The sequence below is a fragment of the Erythrolamprus reginae genome, chromosome 3 (genome assembly GCF_031021105.1).
Source record: "Erythrolamprus reginae isolate rEryReg1 chromosome 3, rEryReg1.hap1, whole genome shotgun sequence".
NCBI lineage: Eukaryota > Metazoa > Chordata > Lepidosauria > Squamata > Dipsadidae > Erythrolamprus > Erythrolamprus reginae.
In genome coordinates this window covers 87,202,280-87,223,845 of record NC_091952.1, presented here as the reverse complement: position 1 = coordinate 87,223,845, position 21,566 = coordinate 87,202,280, and the positions used below count along the sequence as shown (strand labels likewise).

Sequence of the window (21,566 nt, the reverse complement as noted above, 5' to 3'; positions counted from 1 at the left end):
ATAAACTTTAAAAAATAAACATGGCGAGTAATAATCTAAATGGTTGCTAAGGGAATGAGAAATTGCAGTTTAGGGGTTTAAAGTGTTAAGGGAAGTCTTGTGATACTGTTCATAGCCAAAAATAGTGTATTTAATTCCGCATCTCTACTTCACGGAAATTCAACTTTCGCGGGCAGTCTCGGAACACATCCCCCGCGAAAATCGAGGGAACACTGTAATACTTTTTCCTCATTTGTGTTTTGCTATGAGGGCTGCTGGTTCACCTTGGAGTCTTCGGAGAGGGGTGGCATACAAATCTAATAAATTATTATTATTATTATTATTACTACTACTACTACTATTATTATTAATTATTATTCTGCACCACATGGCCAAGCCTTGTGCACAGTGCCAATGTTTTAAAATTAGCTGACAGTGATGCATGAGCAGGGCCGGAAATTTAGCTTTTGCACATGCTCAGAAGGAAAAAAACGCAACCAGAACCCATCCCCCCAAATCCCCCCAAAAGATGCCGATGTCCATGGACCGGCATTGACTGAACCAGTTCCATAACACCATCATGATATCATCAGTGGGTTGTTACGGTTTTGGGTGGACGGGTCTGAACGGGGAGGAACCACTTCTTTATGAGGGGCCTGAAACTAGCAGGTTTGATGCCATTTGAGCAATAACTACAAAAACATGAGGGTTCCCCAGAGTAGTCTATTAAAAAACACGCCAGTACTTAATTTTCCAAAGTAGACGTGCCACTTAGGGCTAATTGTAAGTTAAATAACCATAAGTGATATAAAAATGAAGTGGAATAGTCACACAATTTCTTGTGAAAGCTATATGAATGTATTCGTTTGTTTCTTTGTTAAATTTATTTGCTGCCCATCTCACCTGGCTATTCGGAATGACTTATAACAATAAAATGGAAACATTGATAAAAATATAAACATAACAATAGCAAAGCAATAAAATAATAAAAATAAACAAGGCAAGTACAATAATATGAATTAAAAGATGGGCGGAAGGGGAGCAGGCAGCACAGGGATGGGGGAAGAGGTAAGTTTGCTAATTAGTCAAATAGTCACTTCCAGTGTAGAATTAGGCTTTTTTTGACGAAGAGTTAGGGAAAGACTTTCTTAAATCTAATTCTGACATAAACATGAGATCTCAGGAGTTAAATCTTTTTTGGATGCTAGAGATATGCTTATTTTTAAGCCATGACTTAAATAATACATAATTATTCTATATGTCCCTTTAAAAATTCTAGATAAATTTGGGTTAGGCTATGGAAAAATTATTTGGCATTTATAGCTCTTAATACACACTGAAAAAACATTTCATGGATTAGTACAGATGCCTTATTGGTCACTAATATTTATTAAATAATAGGGATGCTTTGTAGTATTTTTTAAGAACACTTAGAAGTATTTTTAAAGAACACTTAAAAATATTCACATTTCACAAACTCATGTTGTTCACTCAAAAATAAATTCAATTTACTGTTGTTCAAATTAATAGTTGTGAAAGGAGTATAAATAATGACATAAATTTAAACCTAACTAAAGATCCATATAATTACAAATTTAGATATACTTAATTTTTCATGAAGTGTGAGAAATTGTACAAACAGAAGCCCAACGATTTATACCAGATAAATAGCCACTATGCCAGGGATGGGCAATTAATTTTGCCATGAGGCCGCATGAGAAATTGGGATGGTTTTAGAGGGCCGGACTAATATAATTAACTCAGTTCTACCCAATACTGTAGTATACATATCCTATCCCTCCCTCTCTTCCCCCTTTCTCTCTCTCTTCCTTCCTCTCTTTATTTCTTTCTTTTCCTTTCTCTCTCTTTTTTCTTTCTCTCTCTCTCCCTCCTCCTATTGCTCTCTTTCGCTCTCCCTCCCTCCCTTTCTTTCTCCCCCTCTTTCTCTCTCTCTCTTCCTTCCTCCCTCTCTCCTTCCCTCCCTCCCTTTCTCTCTCCCTCTTTCTTCTCCCCCTCTCTCTTTCTCCCTCCCTCCCTTTCTCTCTCCATCTCTTATTCTCTCTCTTCCTTCCTTCCCTCCCTCCTTCCTTCCTCTCCACTTCTCTTTCCCTCCCTCTTTTTCGCTTCTCTTTCCCTTTTCTTTCTTTCTCTCCACTTCTCTTTTCCCTCTTCCACCTTCCCTCTTCTCTCCTCATAGAGGACTTGCCTGACAAGCCTCCACTCTCCGACCCTGGACTCCCATTCAGTCCTCATTCTGAAAACATGAGCCGGCAAGTCAAAGAGGAGGAGGAGGCAGGTGTGTGTGTGTGTGTATGTGTGTGTGTTGTTCCTGGCTCGGATTTCAGCAGGCCTTCCGTTACCTCGGCTGAGATGAGATCGAGGGGGACGTTCTCCTCACGGATGTCACTCCGGCTTCGGAGGTGCCTCAGTGAGCCAGCACAGAGACTCACCACCTCTTCCGGGCACCATCCCCGCCTCCTCCCTCAGGGTGAACTTCTGCACCATGCCATGCACCTCTGGTGGTGGGAGGCTGACCGCTGCTTTTTCCCCACAGGGCATTTTCTTCCTCTGTGCTTTCTACAGAGGGAAATTATGGCCACCGGCTTGGCGGGAGGCACCAGCGGTAGACACAGGTGGTGGGGAAGGAGAGGGAGCCACAGCTGCCCCTGGCACTGCCCACCGCGGATGGGCCGGTGCTGAACAGTTGTGGCTGCTGGGAGAGATTCTCCACCTTTCTCTTTAAAGTTCATGGCAGAGCACTCAGCCTCCCTCCCTCAAGTGCATGGCAGGCTGGCAATGGAACGGGAGCTCACGCACTCCCCACCCCCAACTCCGACACCTGGCTCCCCTGCGTGGCCTTGGAAAAGACTGCGCAGGGGGTTGTTTTTGTGTGCATGACCTTAGAGGGAACATTGGATGGCGGGCCAGTCACAGACAGTGGGCGGGCCACCCCTTGCCCAAGTCTGCACTATGCACTCAGCCAGTCAACTATTTGTATATAAATACAGTATCTTTAACAATATGAAGATTTTAACAACACAAGAATTTTGATGCTATTCTCTAACAAAGTATAAAATTAAATAAGTTATTCTGAAAAATAATTTGCCATATTCAGTTACAGTTAGGCCACTTTTATGATACAGATTATTGACTATTATAGATAGCACAGTTTCAATATCATTTGAAAAAGAGGAATATATGAGAATAAAAAGCTGATTGTTGAGTAGATAACAATTTTCTGATTCTTATTTCTCTATTTTAAGCCAACCCTGCTGCTTTGCTTTTTATCAGATGCATGGTCAGTCAAAGTGTATCAGATGGTCAAAAATTAAAAGCTTTATAATGAAGTCAGGGGAACATTACCTGCTTTGATTGAATCAGGAACTTCTTGTTTATAGAGATAAAGAAGCAGTGACAGTATTGAATGTGAACACAAGGAGTATATTTAATTCAAATAATAGCAAAATTCCACATTCTAACTGCAACAAATATTTCGGGTTTACTGTAATTTATAGAATAAAAATACGACAACAATACCTTGCTCTTGTTTTTATTAGTATGTGTCAAAACTATGTATCTTACAAGAAATGTCATTTTCCCACGAATCTCAATATTTTTCTTCCATAATGTAATCCTATTCTTTTATAAATTTTACAAGTCTTTTATAAGACCTTATTGCCATTATTAGTGTAATTGATTTTTTGCTGGGTAATGTTTCATAAAATGTTTCATACATAAAATCTATGTACATCTTTGCATATTGGAATACAGTTTGTATGATAATACTTCATCTTTAAGAAATATTTTGGACTTATTTGCTTTCCCCAATTCCAAGCACATGTTACGGAACAAGAGATTACTCTCAATAAAGATGCTCACACAAATCATTATCTTTGTTTTGGTTTAATACTTTCAAATCATATACTGACACCTGAATTTGTTGGCAAGCATTGAACCAATGCTTGTGTGCTCTTTATCATATTATTAGGCAAAATAGGCCAATGCTTTGATATACTTTAATTCTGTATTTACACTGCATTTTCGGTCAGTGTCACAATTCACGGGGAGGTCACAATTAATGCAAGTTATAATAATGTGATATTCGATTAAGATACTAGATCACTTTTAATGTCCTGCAAGATTCAATTAATACAATTGAGGTTAGTGCATGTGTATTTGTGATTGGGGTATTAAGACATTACTAATCTATGTTTGTGTAAAATGGACAAAAGGAAGATTCTGTCAGAGGAAAACAGTACAAGTTTATAAAAGATGCTCATGATTAATAAGAGCATAAAAATGAATATAACTGAATGACATTTAATTAGCCATATGGCATAGTCATAGCAGCACTCTAACAGAATGAGATGTAGAAATCCCTGAATCAAAGGCATAATTTTTTGTTTTTATTTTGTTTTTATAACTATTTAGTGACTTTATTAGCTATAAGTTTAAATTATAAGTATATTGTTTCTATCCTTTACTGTAATAGCTATCCTTTACAGTAATATTCATGAATATAAATATAAAAATCAATGAGACATATGATGATGACAGCAATAATGCTCCCACTTCAAGATAAATATTTTATGTCCCATCTTAGTAAGTATTATTAATACTTAATAACTAAGTATTCTCTGTGGGTGTCTATAGTAGGATGCTAAAACTTAGTAATAATATCAGCCATACAACATTCATATATATATACACATACATATATACACATACATACATACATACATACATACATTCACACACTCTCACCTATATCCACATTGACACATTATTTGCACAAATGTAGAAGTTATTAATCTAAATCCTATATCATTTCCTCTCTTCAAGTAATTGCTCTGTAAGAATGTTGTAAAAGGACTACACTGTATTTCCATTCTTCCTGTATAGGTTTCTTGAAGCAAATTTCTAGCAATCCTTTCATCTACATTAGCTAATTAATGCAAGTCGATCCTTAGTTATTACTAAGGATCAAGAGATACCTGAAATCAGGGGTGAAATTCAGCAGGTACTGACAGGTTCCGGAGAACTGGGAGCAGAAATTTTGAATAGTTCAGAGAACTGGCAAATACCATCTCGGGCTGGCCCCAGAGTGGGGTAGGAATCAAGATTTTGCAATATTCTTTTCCCAGGAATGGGGATTTTGCAGTATCCTTCCCCTGCCATGCCCACAGAACAGATAGGGAAATTTTGAATTTCACTCCTGCCTGCAACCCTGTCTTCAATTAACAGGTTAGACCAATAGCTTTCAAGCAATATGTTCACATGCTGTAAGCCGCCCCGAGTCCTCCGAGAGGGGCAGGATACAAATCCAATAAATAGATTAATAGATGTATGTATGTATGTGTGTGTGTGTGTGTGTGTGTGTGTGTGTGTGTGTGTGTGTGTGTGTAGGTAGGTAGGTAGGTAGGTAGGTAGGTAGGTAGGTAGATAGATAGATAGATAGATAGATAGATAGATAGATAGATAGATAGATTGATAGATATGTGATGGGCCAGGGATCTTTTAAATTGCCCTGCATATGATCAGCAGCCTTATAAACAGAGACTAATCACAACTAAATTGTAATCTTTCTGTATTAGACACATTTCTTGCCCATTAGGTATACTTAAGGTACAATACTATCGCAAACTTTGGAGAAGGAATACTTGTATGTTTGTTTTTCTGTTTTGTATTTTATCTTTTATTTCATTTTATTTATTTATTTTGTCAAGTATGTATTGGTAATATACACTGCTCAAAAATAAAGGGAACACTCAAATAACACATCCATGAATGAATGAAATAGTCTCACTGAATACTTTGTTCCATACAAAGTTGGATGTGCTGACAACAAAACCACACAAAAATCATCAATGAAAATCAAATTTATTAACCAATGGAGGCCTAAATTTGGAGTCACACACAAAATTAAAGTGGAAAAACACACTACAGGCTGATCCAACTTTGATGTAATGTTCTTAAAACAAGTCAAAATGAGGCTCAGTATTGTGTGTCGCCTCCACATGCCTGTGTGACCTCCCTACAACGCCTGGGCATGCACCTGATGTGGTTGCGGATGGTCCCCTGAGGGATCTCCTCCCAGACCTGGACTAAAGCATCTGCCAACTCCTGGAAAGTCTGTGGTGCACCATGACGTTATGGATGGAGCAAGACATGATGTCCCAGATGTGCACAATCAGATTCAGGTCTGGGGAACGGGGGGGCTAGTCTATAGCTTCAATGCCTTCATCTTGCAAGAACTGCTGACACACTCTAGCACATGAGGTCTGGCATTGTTCTGCATTGTTTTTATATTAATGGGTTTTAAACTGTTTTTAGTCATTAGATTTGTACTGTATTTTGTTGTTGTGAGCCGCTCCGAGTCTCCTGAGAGGGGCGGCATATAAGTCTAATAAATAAAATAAAAAAATAAAAAAAATTAGGAGGAACCCAGGGGCCAACTGCACCAGCATATGGTCTCACAAGGGATCTGAGAATCTCATTTTGGAACCTAATGGCAGTCAGGCTACCTCTGTTGAGCACATGGAGGGCTGTGCGGCCCTCTAAAGACTCACTGACTCATTACTGACTCACTGCCAAACCATTCATGCTGAAGGATGTTGCAGGCAGCAGATTGCTCTCCACGGCATCTCCATCACATGTGCTCAGTGTGAACCTATGAAGAGCATAGGGAGCCACTGGCGAATTTCCCAATCCTGGTGTTCTGTGGCAAATGCCAATCATCCTGCACGGTGTTGGGCTGTGAGCACAACCCCCATCTGTGGAAATTGGGCCCTCATACCATCCTCATGAAGTCCGTTTCTAACCGTTTGTGCAGACACATGCACATTGGTGTGGCCTGCTGGTGGTCATTTTGCAGGGCTCTGGCAGTGCTCCTCCTGTTCCTCCTTGCACAAAGGCAGAGGTAGCAATCCTGCTACTGGGTTGTTGCCCTCCCTTCACGTCTCCTTGTGTACTGGCCTGTCTCCTGGTAGAACCTCCAGCCTCTGGACTCTACTCTGACAGACACAGCAAACCTTCTTGCCACAGCTCGCATTGATGTGCCATCCTGGATGAGCTGCACTACCTGAGCCACTTGTGTGGGTTGTAGAGTCCGTCTCATGCTACCACGAGTGTGAAAGCACAACCAACATTCAAAGGTGATCAAAACATCACTCAGAAAGCATTGGTAGATGTAGTCTGTGGTCCCCACCTGCAGAACCCTTCCTTTATTGAGTGTATCTTGATAATTGCCAATAATTTCCATCTGTTGTCTATTCCATTTGCACAACAGCATGTGAAATTGATTGTCAATCAGTGTTGCTTCCTAAGTAGATTTCACAGAAGTTTGATTTACTTGGAGTTATATTGTGTTGTTTAGTTTTTCCTTTATATTTTTGAGCATAAGATAGATACTGATAAGAGGGAACATTAGGACAGGGATAGTAGGTACCCTGGTGCACTTATGACCTCTTAGGAATTGGGTGAGATCAACAATGGACAGTCTAAGGGTAAAACAAAATAAATATAACTGAATAAGAAGGAATGCTTAGTACAATCACCTGAGTTTCAAAATACATGATTGGTCTAACTCAAGATGGAAAGAAAAAAAATATATACTTATTGTTCCGAAAAATTCTGAGCAAAAATTCAGCCATTACTGTTTTATCAGCTTTAACACTTAAAGCACACTTGACATGGCAATAGCTACTGGTATATTGATTTTCTCTGAGCTAATCTTCTAATGCAGTGGTTCTCAACCTTTCTAATGCCGTAACCCTTTAATACAGTTCCTCATGTTGTAGTGACCCCTAAGCATAAGTCTAGCACCAATTCTCCCAACAGAGCTTTAAGCTGATTGGCAGGAAGGTCAGAGGAGCCTGTAAACGCCTGATTGGTTGGATTGTAAAAATATGTTCCAAGGCACCAGAACAGAAGCTTTAGTTCCTAACACCATGGGAAATTTGTCTTTTCCCATGGTATTAGGCAACCCCTTTGAAATGGCCATTCGAATCCCAAAGGGATCTTGACCCCCAGGTTGAGAACCACTGTTCTAATATATTTTCTTTTTCTTTTTGCATTTGTTATGTATATAGGACCGGCCCTCAAAAGTTGTTATTTGGGGGAGGGAGCAACAATTTATGTTTAAATACTTTTAAAGTAGTTTAAATTATTATGTTTACAGGAACTTGGCAACTATTGATGATTAAACATAAAAACAGCAAAACGTTCTATTTATTTATTTTTATTTATTACTGTCTTTGTTATTTTTTATAAATAACTTAAGGCAGTGAACATTTTGGGTCACTTACAGAGGGGATTGTGGAGAAAATAGAAGGAGGAAGGAGTATTATATTTTTTTTCCATATTTACAAAGTTTTTAAACTGTCTATCATTACTGCATTTCATATAATGTTGTTCAGCTTTTATAAATGTTCTCTATTTATTAATTAACTTTTCTCAATTAATTTGTAAAAGCTAATAGACTACAATTCAACTGATTATTTCTATGAATGGAAAGCTCACTGATCCAGAGGAATAAATGGGAAAGGATTTTTCTTTTCAACTTCCTCTTATCCTCTGTAGCTTTCTTTTCCCCTTTCCTAGGCTATATAGAGTAAGGTCAATATTTTAAGAGATCATGCGGGACTGTGTGGCACAGAGGTAACATTAACAAAAATAATCCTTTCAGCAGAAAATGTAACTTTCAGCAAAAGCCCTGACATTCTATATAAATATAACCTACATAGGTGGTTATATAAAACTCTTATATTCCAAGATATAGTTCAAATATTAATAGGGTGCAAAAGCATAATGCATACTGATTTTTGGAAAAGAGGCATAAAGACATTTAATAAATTTTGACATAACAAGACTCTGAAATCCTTTGGTCATTAAGAAATAACCTGGTTAGGTTAACATTTATCTTGCTTATGTATGTCAAATGTAATGGGGAAGACAAGAAATTTGCACCAGAAAAATTAAGAGGGTTTGTGACTAATTATTAACCAAAGCTAAGGGATTGGCAGAACATTATTTGTCTATGAAGAATCAGAAATAAATTTCATATGACAAATTCTTGATGACTAGAATGTGCTAGCATTTGAAAACAGCATTGGGTGTGGGAAGTTTTTATATCAGCAGGTGGCCGAGATAGATAATTCTGCATTTGAGTGCATTAGGGACACTACAGAAATATAGTGCTATCCAGTATATGAGCTCTTATATACATTGTGTTACTGAATTTTGTTTAAAAATATATTTACTGCACATCAAAATGAGCTTCTCTTTTTCAATTTATTTGCTTTTTTCTAAATACTTGATTATCATTTACAATTTTAACTATTTGTTTAGTTACTATACTTTAAAATAAATTCCTCAATGAATAATTTTCCAAAAGACATAAGTCAAAACTTGAAATGAGAATTGCTCAGGAAAAAAAACCCCCATACTGTACAATATTTAATGACAAACAAATTATGTTCTTGAAAGAATTCTGTATGCTACAATACACAGACACTTACTTTGGCAGCGTTTTCAAGTGATTCTCTCGTAATTCCAATATTCGTAATTTAACAAGTCTGGAAGGTAATAAAGATTAAAATAAATTAAATTAGGAATTCATTAATTGCTAGGGAGTTATCTATTCCAATGCCAATAATGCAAGCCACACATGTACATTGAATTATTCCTATGCACCTGTAAAATATCAAATGACAATCATAACTGTATATCTGCAGCTGAAATTAACTGGTTTAAAATCATTTTTGATTACATCTACAAGGGAAATATGCTAAATTCCACATTCAGCAGATATTTCTAGCTCTAAAATGTTAACTTAGATGACATTAATCAACTATGATTGCTGGCAATGTTCTTCAGGAAATCTTGATGATCCTCATGAGAGCAATTAAGGGGGACAAAAATACAAAAGGCTTCAATAAATGTTGCCATCAATTAATATTTTTGAGATTTATTCATTCCAGAGCAAATAAAAAATATCATGAGCACATTTCAGCATGTATACATTTATTTCAGATTTTTCTATAGCACTAACAAAAATAAATTAATTGGGTCTTTGTAAATTAATTGGTAAAGAGGAAGAAAAAACATCCTATGAGAGATAAAGGAAAGTTTCTTTTGAAAATGTCAAATCTTCGACAGTGATAGTAAGTTATTACTCTTGCATTCTTAGTGTCTTTAGAGAGAATAAAACATGTAAGGTTTTCAGAGATTTCTCATGATGGTTGATTAAGATTTATAGAGATATCAGGTATTTTAAATGCTTAAAATAAAATGCAATATGGCAATCTGAAGAGTAAACATTGGAAAACCTATTAAAACTTTAGGTATGAAGTGCTACTTTTAACATACATATTATTTTAAAACACATTCCCTAGATATCTCTTTTCCTCCTATAATTTAAAAGCTTTTATTTTATGTGAAAATACCTTAGACTCATATTTAAGAGGAAATGATTTTTGTGACAATATATATTTAATGCAACACACTAAGTATTCCATTTTTGCTGTCAAGACTAGAAGATATGTTAAAATAATAGAAATCCAATAAATAAATAATATGTTAAAATAATAAAATTACATGATCCAAAATTGTAATATCAATGCATGTAAAAGCTCTATAGATATTTTTTATGTTGAAGCACATAACCAACTGACAATAATAAAAGAAAGTAAAATTATAATATATCAGAAAGGGAAATGATATGTACCATATTTTGTCATGGTAGGATACAAGTCAATATTTATTCATGGATTAAAAAAATAAGTGGTAGCAAATTTCACTGTTACCTTCCCATTTTTTTCTAAAACAGGCAACGTGAATTGGAGAATCTCAACTGTAGTTAAAATCAGTGAGCTACAAGAGATATGTGCAACTCATAAATTATGTCTATGTATAATTCTTCACCTTGCACTATGCACATTATATTTTTGCTTTATTTCCTTGTTTTTCTGTGAAATATCTGACAAAACCTATTCCCATATGAATAACTGGATACATGATATTGCATGTATTAGAAACAATTATTATGGAATGATCAAGTAGACTGAAGGTCTGTGGATGAGCAGCATTTCAGCAACTGTAGCCGCCCCGAGTCTGCGGAGAGGGGCGGCATACAAATTTAATAAAATAAATAAATAAATAAATAAATAAATAAATAAATAAATAAACAAACAAACTGCAAACAAGCAAAGGATGCAGACAGCATGCAAAACCACACTTCCTCTGGTTCACGGAAAACCTTTTTCTACAGAACCAGTCCCTTTTGGGGACCACTGAAGTAGATGACAAACCCTTATTTATTGTGTTGTGTTGTGTTGCGTTGCGTTTCGTAGCACTGCATTGAGTTTCGTTGCATTGCATTGCATTGCATTATATTGATATGCCGCTCATTCCAAATCGGACTAAGAGCAACTAACAAGTGGAATAAATACAATAGTATTAAAATACAATCAAAAATATATAATAATGTATGCCCGTGTTACTCAATCTCTGCCTGAGCTGCATTGGTTGCCAGTCAGTCTCCGAACCCAATTCAAGGTGTTGGTTATCACATTTATTGTTAATAAAATAATATCTAAACAATAAAAATAATATCTAAAAAGAACCATACACACACAGCAGTCAATCTAATTCCAGACCTGCCAGAAAAGTCAGCTTTCCGGAAGACCGGTAGGGAGATGATCATGTGAATCTCTGGGGGCAGTTGATTCCATAGGGTCGGAGCTGCCACAGAGAAGGCTCTTCCCCGAGGTCTCGTCAACTGACGTTGCTTGGTGGACAGGATCTGGAGAAGGCCAACTCTGTGCGCCCTTACTGGCCACAATGAGGTATGAGGACGGAGGCGGTCCCATAAATAATCTGGCCCTGAGCCATTTAGGGCTTTAAAGGTGATAACCAACACCTTGAATTGGGTTCGGAGACTGACTGGCAACCAATGCAGCTCACACAAAGATTGAGTAACACGGGCATACCTAGGCATACCCATTATTGCATGTGCCGCTGCATTTTGCACCAGCTGAAGTCTCTGAACATTCTTCAAGGCTAACCCCATGTAGAGCACATTGCAATAGTCAAGATGAGAGGTGATGAGGGTGTAAGTGATTGTGCAGAGCGCCTTCTGGTCAAGGTAGGGCCATAACTGGTGAACAAGTTGAACCTGTGTGAAAGCCCCCCAGCCACAGGTGAGAGGTGTTGCTCTAGCCTCAGCTGTAGGTATAGGAGGACACCCAAGTTGCGAGGCCTATTCAAGGGGGAAATTGTTTCTCTCCCCAAGACCAAAGATGGGAAGATGGAATCGTCTTTAGGAGGAAGAACCCACAGCCACTCAGTCTTGTCTGAGTTGAGTTTTAACCTGTTAACCCCCATCCAGAACCTTACAGTTTCAAGACACCGGCACATCACTTCCACCACTTCACTGAACTGACATGGGTTGGAGATTGCTGGTAACTCACCCCATGTCACTGGATGATCTCTCCCTATGATTTCATGTAGATATTGAATAGGAGAGGAGAGGGGACCGACCCCTGAGTAACTCCACAAAGCAGGGGCCTAGGGGTCGACCTCTGTCCTCCCACTAACACCGACTACGATCAGCTAGAGAGATAGGAAAACCACCGCAAAATGGTGTCTTCCACTCCCAATCCCTTCAGCCGTCACAGAAGGATACTATGGTCGATGGTATCGAAAGCCTCTGAGAGGTCAAGTAGCACCAAGATAGAGGAGTGCCCTCTATCCCGGGCCCGCCAGAGATCATCCATCAGCGCAACCAAAGCAGTTTCCATGCTGTAACTGGCCCTGAAGCCAGATTGAAATGGATCTAGATGGATTCTAAATGGGTCTTATTATATTTATTTATACTTTTTTCAATCAAGCGGTCCCTACGCTAAGGTGCCAGATTTTAGACAAATCTATTCAATTAAACAAGTATACTGTCTCAAGATCCCAGTTAGTAAACTGTTCCTTCAAATGTATTGGTTAAGTCATAATAATAATCAGTTTGCAAATTGTAATGTTAAAACAGCTACATACTGTGATTAAAGATCCTAGTTAGTAAACTGTTGTTTCAAATATATTGATTAAGCCAAATATAGTGATCCCTCTATTATCGCGAGGGTTCTGTTCCCAGACCCCTCGCGATAATCGATTTTTCGCAATGTAGGGTTGCGGAAGTAAAAACACCATCTGCGCATGCGCGCCCTTTCCCCATGGCCGCGCATGCGCAGATGGTGGAGTTTGCGTTCCCCGCCGCCCACGCAAAGGGGAAACCCGATTCGGCTCCTCGCTGCTGCTGCGCTACCGAGCAGATCAGCTGTTGGGCGGCTGAAGGAACCTTCCCTGGGTCTTCCCCTCTTGCTGGCGGGCGGGGCGAGCGGCGGGCATCAGCGAGGAGCCGGGGTTTCCCCTTTGCGTGGGCAGCCGGGAAGACCCAGGTTGGGGCTTGGGGGGTGCTGGGAAGCCCCCCATGCTGGGGGCGACCTTTTAAAACAGCCGCGTGGCTTCCCAGCTGAGTCCTGAAGCCAAACGCCAAAGGCGAACTTCCGCATTTGGCTTCAGGACACAGTTGGGAAGCCGCGCGGCTGTTTTAAAAGGTCGCCGCCGGCATGGGGGGCTTCCCAGCACCCCCCTGAACCCCCAACCCGGGTTTGGGGGGGTGCTGGGAAGCCCCCCATGCCGGCGGCGACCTTTTAAAACAGCCGCACGGCTTCCCAACTGAGTCCTGAAGCCAAACGCGGAAGTTCGCCTTTGGCGTTTGGCTTCAGGACTCAGTTGGGAAGCCGCGCGGCTGTTTTAAAAGGTCGCCGCCAGCATAGGGGGCTTCCCAGCACCCCCCCAAACCCCCAACCCGGGTTTGGGGGGGGTGCTGGGAAGACCCCCATGCCGGCGGCGACCTATTAAAACAGCCGCGCGGCTTCCCAACTGAGTCCTGAAGCCAAACGCGGAAGTTTGCCTTTGGCGTTTGGCTTTAGGACTCAGTTGGGAAGCGGCGCGGCTGTTTTAAAAGGTCGCCGACGGCATGGGGGGCTTCCCAGCACCCCCCCAAACCCGGGTTGGGGGTTCGGGGGGTGCTGGGAAGCCCCCCAGGCCGGCGGCGACCTTTTAAAACAGCCGCGCCGCTTCCCAGCTGACTCCCGAAGCCAAACGCAAAAGTGGGGGGTTTTTTAATTAATATTTTTTTTAAAATCACGATATAGCGTTTCGCGAAGATCGAGATCGCGAAACTCGAGGGATCACTGTATAAGCATTAAAGAAGGGGAAAGAAAGAAGAAGGAAAATTGTCTTACTATTTGTATCTTTCTTCAAATTATATTTGAATTATATAGACCTGTGGTAACACAGTGTTTAGAATGCAGTATGGCAGGCTAATTTTGCCAACTGCTGGCTGCCTGCCCGCAGTTCGATTTTAACTGGCTCAAGGTTGGTAAAGGTGGGTAAATGGGGACCCAGATTATTAGGGGCAATTTGCTGACTCTGTAAAACTGCTTAAAGAGGACTGTAAAGTCTAAGTGCTATTGCAATATTAACAAAGATCTGAAACGACTCTGTTCTCAATACAGAACATTTTGAAGCAAAGATTTATTTTCAAACTGCAGTTATTAAAGTTTGAAATGATCTAGACAGAAGAATTATTGAGGCAAATAAATGTTGGGAGTTGAATCTCAGGGCCAGTTAATTCAGATCACTTTGTCAAGAAGAAAACATACCGGTAAATAAAATGGAAGTAAAGATCTTTAAAAAGACTCATTTACTGTTGTCAAGTTCAAGTTTTAACTGTTACTATTATAAGCAAGAACAAGAGATTCCTCATTTCATAACCATTTTCCCCATTTACTATTTCAACAAATGGCCATTGGTCTCAGTGTAAATGTCTTCAGAAAAAAGCTTAAGCACAGTTGAAGGAGTGCACAGTATTTATAGTTCTGTATCAGCATGAGTAAATCACAACAACTACTGTTTTCCAATAGTATTAGGGTTCAAAGTTGAGGCAACCCAACATTTACTTACTTACTTACTTACTTACTTACTTACTTACTTACTTACTTACTTACTTATTTACTTACTTACATCAAGTATGTATTTGTAATATACATATTTATTTATATACATATGATGGGTACTGATAAGAGGGCACAATGGGACAGGGGCATATGCACACCCCTTACTGACCTCTTAGAAGTTGGATGAGGTAAACAGTGGACAGTCTAAGGGTAAAACTTTGGGGTTTGGTGACAAAACCACAATGTCAGGTAATGAGTTGCAGGCATTAACCACTAAAGTCGTATTTTCTAGTCAAGTTTGGGGTGGTTCACTTTGAGTTTGTATCTGTTGTGTGCTCTATATTGTGGTTGAAACTGAAATAGTCATTGACAGGAAGGACATTGTAGCAGATGATTTTATGAGGAATGCTTAGGTGGCGTCGAAGGCAACATAGTTCTATGCTTTCTAAGCCTAGGATTTCAAGTCTGGTTGTGTAAGATATTCTGTTGCGAGTAGAGAAGTAGAGGACTGTTCTTGTAAAGTATCTTTGGACACTTTCTAATGTATTTATGTCCAAAATGCAGTGTGGGTTCCAGAGAGGTTAGCTGTATTCAAGGATTGGTCTGGCAAAAGGTTTTGTATGCTCTGGTTAATAGTATGATATTACCGGAGAAGAAGCTACGTAAGGTTAACAACTCTTCAAGCCTTTTTTTGGTGATGTTGTTGCAGTGAGCTTTGGCACTTAGGTCATTTGATATGAGTATTCCAAGATCTTTGACAGATTGAGGGTCATCTGCAAACTCTTGTTTATCCACCTTGTATTTGATTCTTTTTGCCAATGTGTAGGACAGAGCATTTATTAGTTGAGATTTGAAGTTGCCAGATGTTTGACTATTCTGACACAGAGTCAAGGCCTTTTTGACTATGATTTTGGCTTTTGTAGATCTCTTCTCTTTGTAAGATCTTAATTACTTTCTAATATACAGCCAATCAGTTTTCCTGTTCAATGTGCATATCTGCGTAATAGATTAAACCAGCCTATGTGTCTGTAGAGATTCTCAGTCATCTAGGTCATAGTTGTTTCAAAGATGCTTTTTTAGGAGGCAACTGGATTTTCCTGTTTTTTCTTTGAAGACGTTTCACTTCTCATTCAAGAAGCTTCTTCAGTTCTGACAGGATAGTGGAAAATGGAAGGATTTCAATTCCTTGCAGGATGGGTGGAAATGACCAGCCGTCTACAAGGAATATAAATCCTTCCATACCCCACTATCTTGTCAAGACCTGAAGAAGCTTCTTGGATGAGAAATGAAACATCTTCAAAGAAAAAACAAGGAAGTCCCGTTGCCTCCTAAAAAAGCACCTATGGGACTAGTCTATGTGATTAACAAGAACATAGAGATTTTTAAAATCTCTATTCCATGAAGATTTTTTTTTAAAAAAACTGGTTATTCCTCCTAATTAAGTATCTGAAAGGTTTGCCTGAAATTTGAAATCAAGAAATAACCTCAGTATAGATTTTATATTAATCAGAATTTGGTTCTCTTTGTAAGATATACTTAATTAAATAAATAGGTAGCAAGAGACATTGATAAGCTTAATTATGTTGTCTCATGTAATAGAAGGAAATAGAAATTGAGCATTCATGTTACTATAGGTAACTCCTCGTCCTGTGAGATAAAAGTACAGTGGTACCTCGGTACTCGAACGCTTCCTTTCTCGTACATTTCGGATAACGAACAAAATTTTCGGCAAAAATTTGCTTCGGTATCTGAACAAAAATTCAGATACCGAACAGCCAGAAAATTTTTTGTTCATTATACGAAATGTAATCCCGGCAGCTTCAGGGGGCTGAGGAGCTCTCTAAGAGCTCCAAGCTGCAGGAAAGGTGGGGGCTGCTGCAATCTTGGCAGCTTCTGGGGGCTCCTTTCCTCATTGCTTCCTTTTATTACCTGTAAGCAGCTTCAAAAACTTTCTCCTTCCCTGTGGCTGCAACAGCGGCGATTTCCCTTCCAGTAGCAAGAGCGCCGGGAAGTCATGTAATGAAGTGAAGCTTCTGGAGCGGCAGCAACTGCTGAGATGGCTCCGGCGGCTTCCCTTCATCACGTGACGTTCCCGGCGCTGTTGCTACTGGAAGGGAAATCGCCGCTGTTGCAGCCACAGGAAAGGAGAAAGTTTTTGAAGCTGCTTACAGGTAATAAAAGGAAGCAATGAGGAAAAGAGCCCCCAGAAGCTGCCAAGATTGCAGCAGCCCCCACCCTTCCTGCAGCTTGGAGCTCTTAGAGAGCTCCTCAGCCCCCTGAAGCTGCCGGGATGGCAGCTTCTGGGGGCTCCTTTCCTCATTGCTTCCAGCAGCCCCCACCTTTCCTGCAGCTTGGAGTAGCGAATTTATTTATCCCATTGGAAATAAAGAAAATAGATTTAATTGGTTCCCAGCGAGTTAACAGGGGCTGGGAACCAATTAAATCCATTTCCATTATTTCCTATGGGATAAATAAATTCGGTACTCGACCAAATCGGTTCTCGACCACACTTCTGGAACGAATTGTGGTCGAGTACCGAGGTACCACTGTAATTATATAACTATTTTGGCAAAATACTACTTGTGCAAACCTTGTTTGCTCTGCCATCCATGACTATAGAGCAATAATTTGTAGTATAGCGAAAATCAGATATAAAAGCAAATTATGATTTGCTATAAAATATAAATCAAAGTGAATTAAATAAAAAAATACAAACAAAGGAATATGTAAACAAAGGAACAAATGATTTTTTCTACATTTCTGAACCATTAAACAGAAACTATTATTTATGGTGCTTGTAAATTCTCTATGTCTTTGCTATTTTAGATGATTATCGTCCTTTAAGATTTTTTCACCAATATTAGATATACAATTCTTTCATATATCATCAAAATATACTTTCTAGAACAGTAATAATTACTGGCACAGTATACCCGCCCCTGTGTGGCAGAGCCATGCAGAGCACAATGCATACACAGCCACGTGGCCCAGGAAGAAGCAAACCAGTGGCAAGGTAAGTTAGAATCCAGCCCTGAGATACTCCAATAGTAAGTACCCCAATTGTACTGTAGGTACTCTAACCTACACAGGTTGTCAGATATGATTCTATATTTATGTCAACCGATTGAACAACAATCCCTTCCCCCTAGGCTTATAAAATTTATGCATGGTATGTCAGTATGCATGATTGGTTTCTTAAATTGGGGTTTTTAAAATTAACTTAAATATTAGATTTGTTTACATTGTATTATTATTGCTGTTAGCCGCCCCGAGTATACGGAGAGGGGCGGCATACAAATCTGATTAATAAATAAATAAAATAAAATAATCTTAAATTAAATATCTATGAATCTAGAGATTGTTACTACTCTGAGATTAGAACTATTATTTCATCTGTATTAATATTAATACAGTATTAATATACCATTGCAATAGGTTTCCTGCATTGGGACAGATCTCTTTCCTCAAGCCTATAAAGCATTTATTTCAAAGAAAAATCTATTAAATTACAGTTCTGTTTCTGAAAAACAACGAAGATCCATACAACAGTATCTATTCTTAGTCTTCAGGTCTTTAAATTGGTAATGTATTTTCTGTAATCTAAAATTGTCTAGTTAAGAGGAAATTCACATATGGAAAACTTACCTTCCAAAGTTAGCTGGAAGAAATTCCAGAAAGGCATCATTTAGATATAGCTGGGCCAAATTTAAAAGCTGTGTAAAACCATCCGGGAGCCTAAAACAATGAGTAAAAAAAATTAGCATTGATGCTGGAGGAATTATTAAAATGTAAATCCCAACAGATCCATATCCTCAACTACATGCTCATTACCTGACCCATTTGTTAGATGTAACATTTTGCCTGTTATAAAACAAGTAACACAGTGTACTGCAGTATTGGATAATATAAGCTTATACCATTTCTTTTGTTTAATTATATATTATTTCTATGCTTCCCAGTCTTTTGGCTAAGATCAAGTGTATATGAGCATTTCAGCGGTGAATTAAATTTCAAAATAACTAGATGATCTATTTTGTACAGCAACTGGAACTAATAGCATTATGTACATGCAAGTTTATGATGACTGGGGATTATTGTTATGGAAAACACGTTGCCATTTATTATTCTGAAATAACCATAAAATACTATTATTTATAAGACTACATGCTGTACCTCATTTGCATTGCCAAAATTGAAGTGCTCAATCAAAAAGTATAGGGGGAAAAATTGGATGGAAGAGTTAATAAATCAGTATTGTAGAGTTTAAATTAAATGGAGGGCAAAGGTCAAGACCACTAATTTGTGCACAAGGGAAGGAGGCTCATCTAAAATATTGATAGCATCAGTTAATTTACAAAAATATTTTAGGGCATCTTAAATTCACTCCCTGAGTATTTTAATGCATAATTTATTAACAAAACCATAAATAAGCCAAACAAAGATTAACACAAAAGAATGTAAATAATTCCCAAACAAGATAGTAAATACTATAAACCACAACTCTTTAGCTATATCTATCACTATTTTCATTTCCCAGTTATATCATATCATTGGTGAATTACATCTTTTCAGAGTAAACATTGCTGTCTTTCAGTCTGTATTTATTTGTAATTAAGGGAATGGCAATTATTTTTCAACAAATATGCCAATTTATTATTCTTGGGATAATCTTTGTTTACTGTCTTTCCAGAAAAAGTATATGCTATGATTTGTCCATTCAATTTTTTATAAAAGTAAACCTGTGGAAAAGTTTGGTAATCTTTCTAATTGGAGCAAAGCTCAATTGTATTTCACAGGTTTACTTTTTATGAAGTGTTATAAAATTACAGTCTTAGCCAATGTATTTATTCCCTCAATGTCACAATCTTTGTAAATGATCCTTTCTGTTACATACAGCCTAATTAGGTGATAGCCCTATCTAATTGGATAGGGGACTACTAGTCTATATCACAGTTATAGGCTGGATTGGAAAATTGGAAAAAAAATCTCAAAGGACTTGCATACTGTCCTCAAGAAAATTACATGGACTTAGACATGAAGTCTCCACACATCAAGCTCAACTCAATGGGCTTATTTTTATTGTTACATCTAATTTTATTAGTATTATCACTTCAATGCCATTCTAAAACATCTTTTGGATGGTGCTGTGCATCTTGTTACAGATGCTTCATAACAAGTATTTTTTAAAAAGGAGCTACTGAAGAACAAAACCAGCTCTATTAAGAAATAGTAGTGTTAAATATCATTGGTTCAAGCACCAATCATAAAACAGAGCTTTTCCCACTTCAATGTAAATTCTTCTAGAAAATTAGGTTTTTCCAAAACTATGTTTTTTATAAATTCATGTCAGTTTTTAACCGTAATGAATTATGAAATTTATTGTTGAGAAAACTCACTTGTGATGCATTTACTAGATTTTATTTGCTGTTTATAAAATAAGGGCAGTTCAAAGATGAATGTTTGATACATGATAGAATGTTCTACCCATCCATATTAATTTATAAGCTTGCACATAAGCCAGACCCTTTGTAGAATGTATCTGAACTATCCATATTCTTCCCTATCATCTAAATCAGTGGTTCCCAAAATGGGTGGTACTTCCCTCTGGTGGGGGAGATGTGCTAAGGGGAGTGCTAAGAGGCAAGGAAGACAGAGGGGGCGCTAAGAGGCAATGGGAGTGGCACAGGAGTGCTGGAGGTGGGTCCCTCACAGGGTGCAATTCTGCCGGTGGCCCTATTGGCCGCAAGTCAACAGGCAAGCTAAGGGTCACATGGAAGGCAGGAAAGCATGTCGGGGTGGCGGAGAAAGGAGGTAGCAGCCTACTCTCTTCCCCACAGCCCTGCCATGTTTGTCAGCCTTCCACGCAGCTTTCCTGGCAGTCCCTCATACCCACTTGCATCCACCCCAGCTTGGCCAGTGGATGGGCGGGTGGCCCTTGTTGGAAATGCAGATGCTGAGAGACGTGGCAGAAGGGCAAACTAATGTCCTGGGGCTGCTGCACATTTGCCTGTTTCTGCAAAGGCAGAGCCGTCCCCTTGCAGGGCGATCCAAAGAGGCGAGGGGGATGCTGCAGAAAAGGCTGCCTTCCATCCTTATTTGCTCTGTGGCTCACTGGCTTCTTACAGGCCATCTGCCTGTTCTCTTTGCACTCTGGAAACATGGCTGCAGTGTCATGGCCTCGCTCAACTGTACTTCTTCCAGCCCACCCACCCCATGCCACTGTGAATGAGACAGTCGGGCACACCTCCCCGCCTGGTTTCCCTTGCTGGGTGCTGCTGCACTGGCACCTCTACCCTGCCCACCTCCGTTTGCCACCACCTCCCACAAATTTCCCAGGAGATGGCTGGAGCGAGGCAGGGGGGAGCGCATGGGCCCAGCTGGCACTCAGATTACTTTCCTAGTGAGGCTCGGAGACTGTCCAGCACGCCCTTCTGCCCAATCTTCAGGCAGTGCCATATTCTCCCTGCCCTCCAAGATCCATGCCAGCCCGGAGACTGCACTCCAGGATGGCATATGACAGGGGAGGTGCTACTGCCAGGTTGAAGCATCCTTCTAATCTTCCCAGCTCCAGAG

At 39.2% G+C, this 21,566-nt stretch overlaps 2 protein-coding genes across 2 annotated transcripts in view; both read right to left on the bottom strand.

Moving 5' to 3' along the window:
* Window positions 1-21,566, bottom strand: part of LRRC7 (leucine rich repeat containing 7) — a 229,791-nt gene that overhangs the window by 96,695 nt on the left and 111,530 nt on the right. Inside the window, exons 5-6 of the mRNA XM_070748538.1 lie at window positions 18,639-18,728; window positions 9,498-9,554 (exon numbers count right to left, since the gene is read on the bottom strand). Of these exons, the coding sequence (XP_070604639.1) occupies window positions 9,498-9,554; window positions 18,639-18,728 (147 nt within the window). The remainder of the gene's footprint in view (window positions 1-9,497; window positions 9,555-18,638; window positions 18,729-21,566) is intronic.
* Window positions 1-21,566, bottom strand: part of SRSF11 (serine and arginine rich splicing factor 11) — a 233,712-nt gene that overhangs the window by 157,050 nt on the left and 55,096 nt on the right. The window lies entirely within an intron of this gene.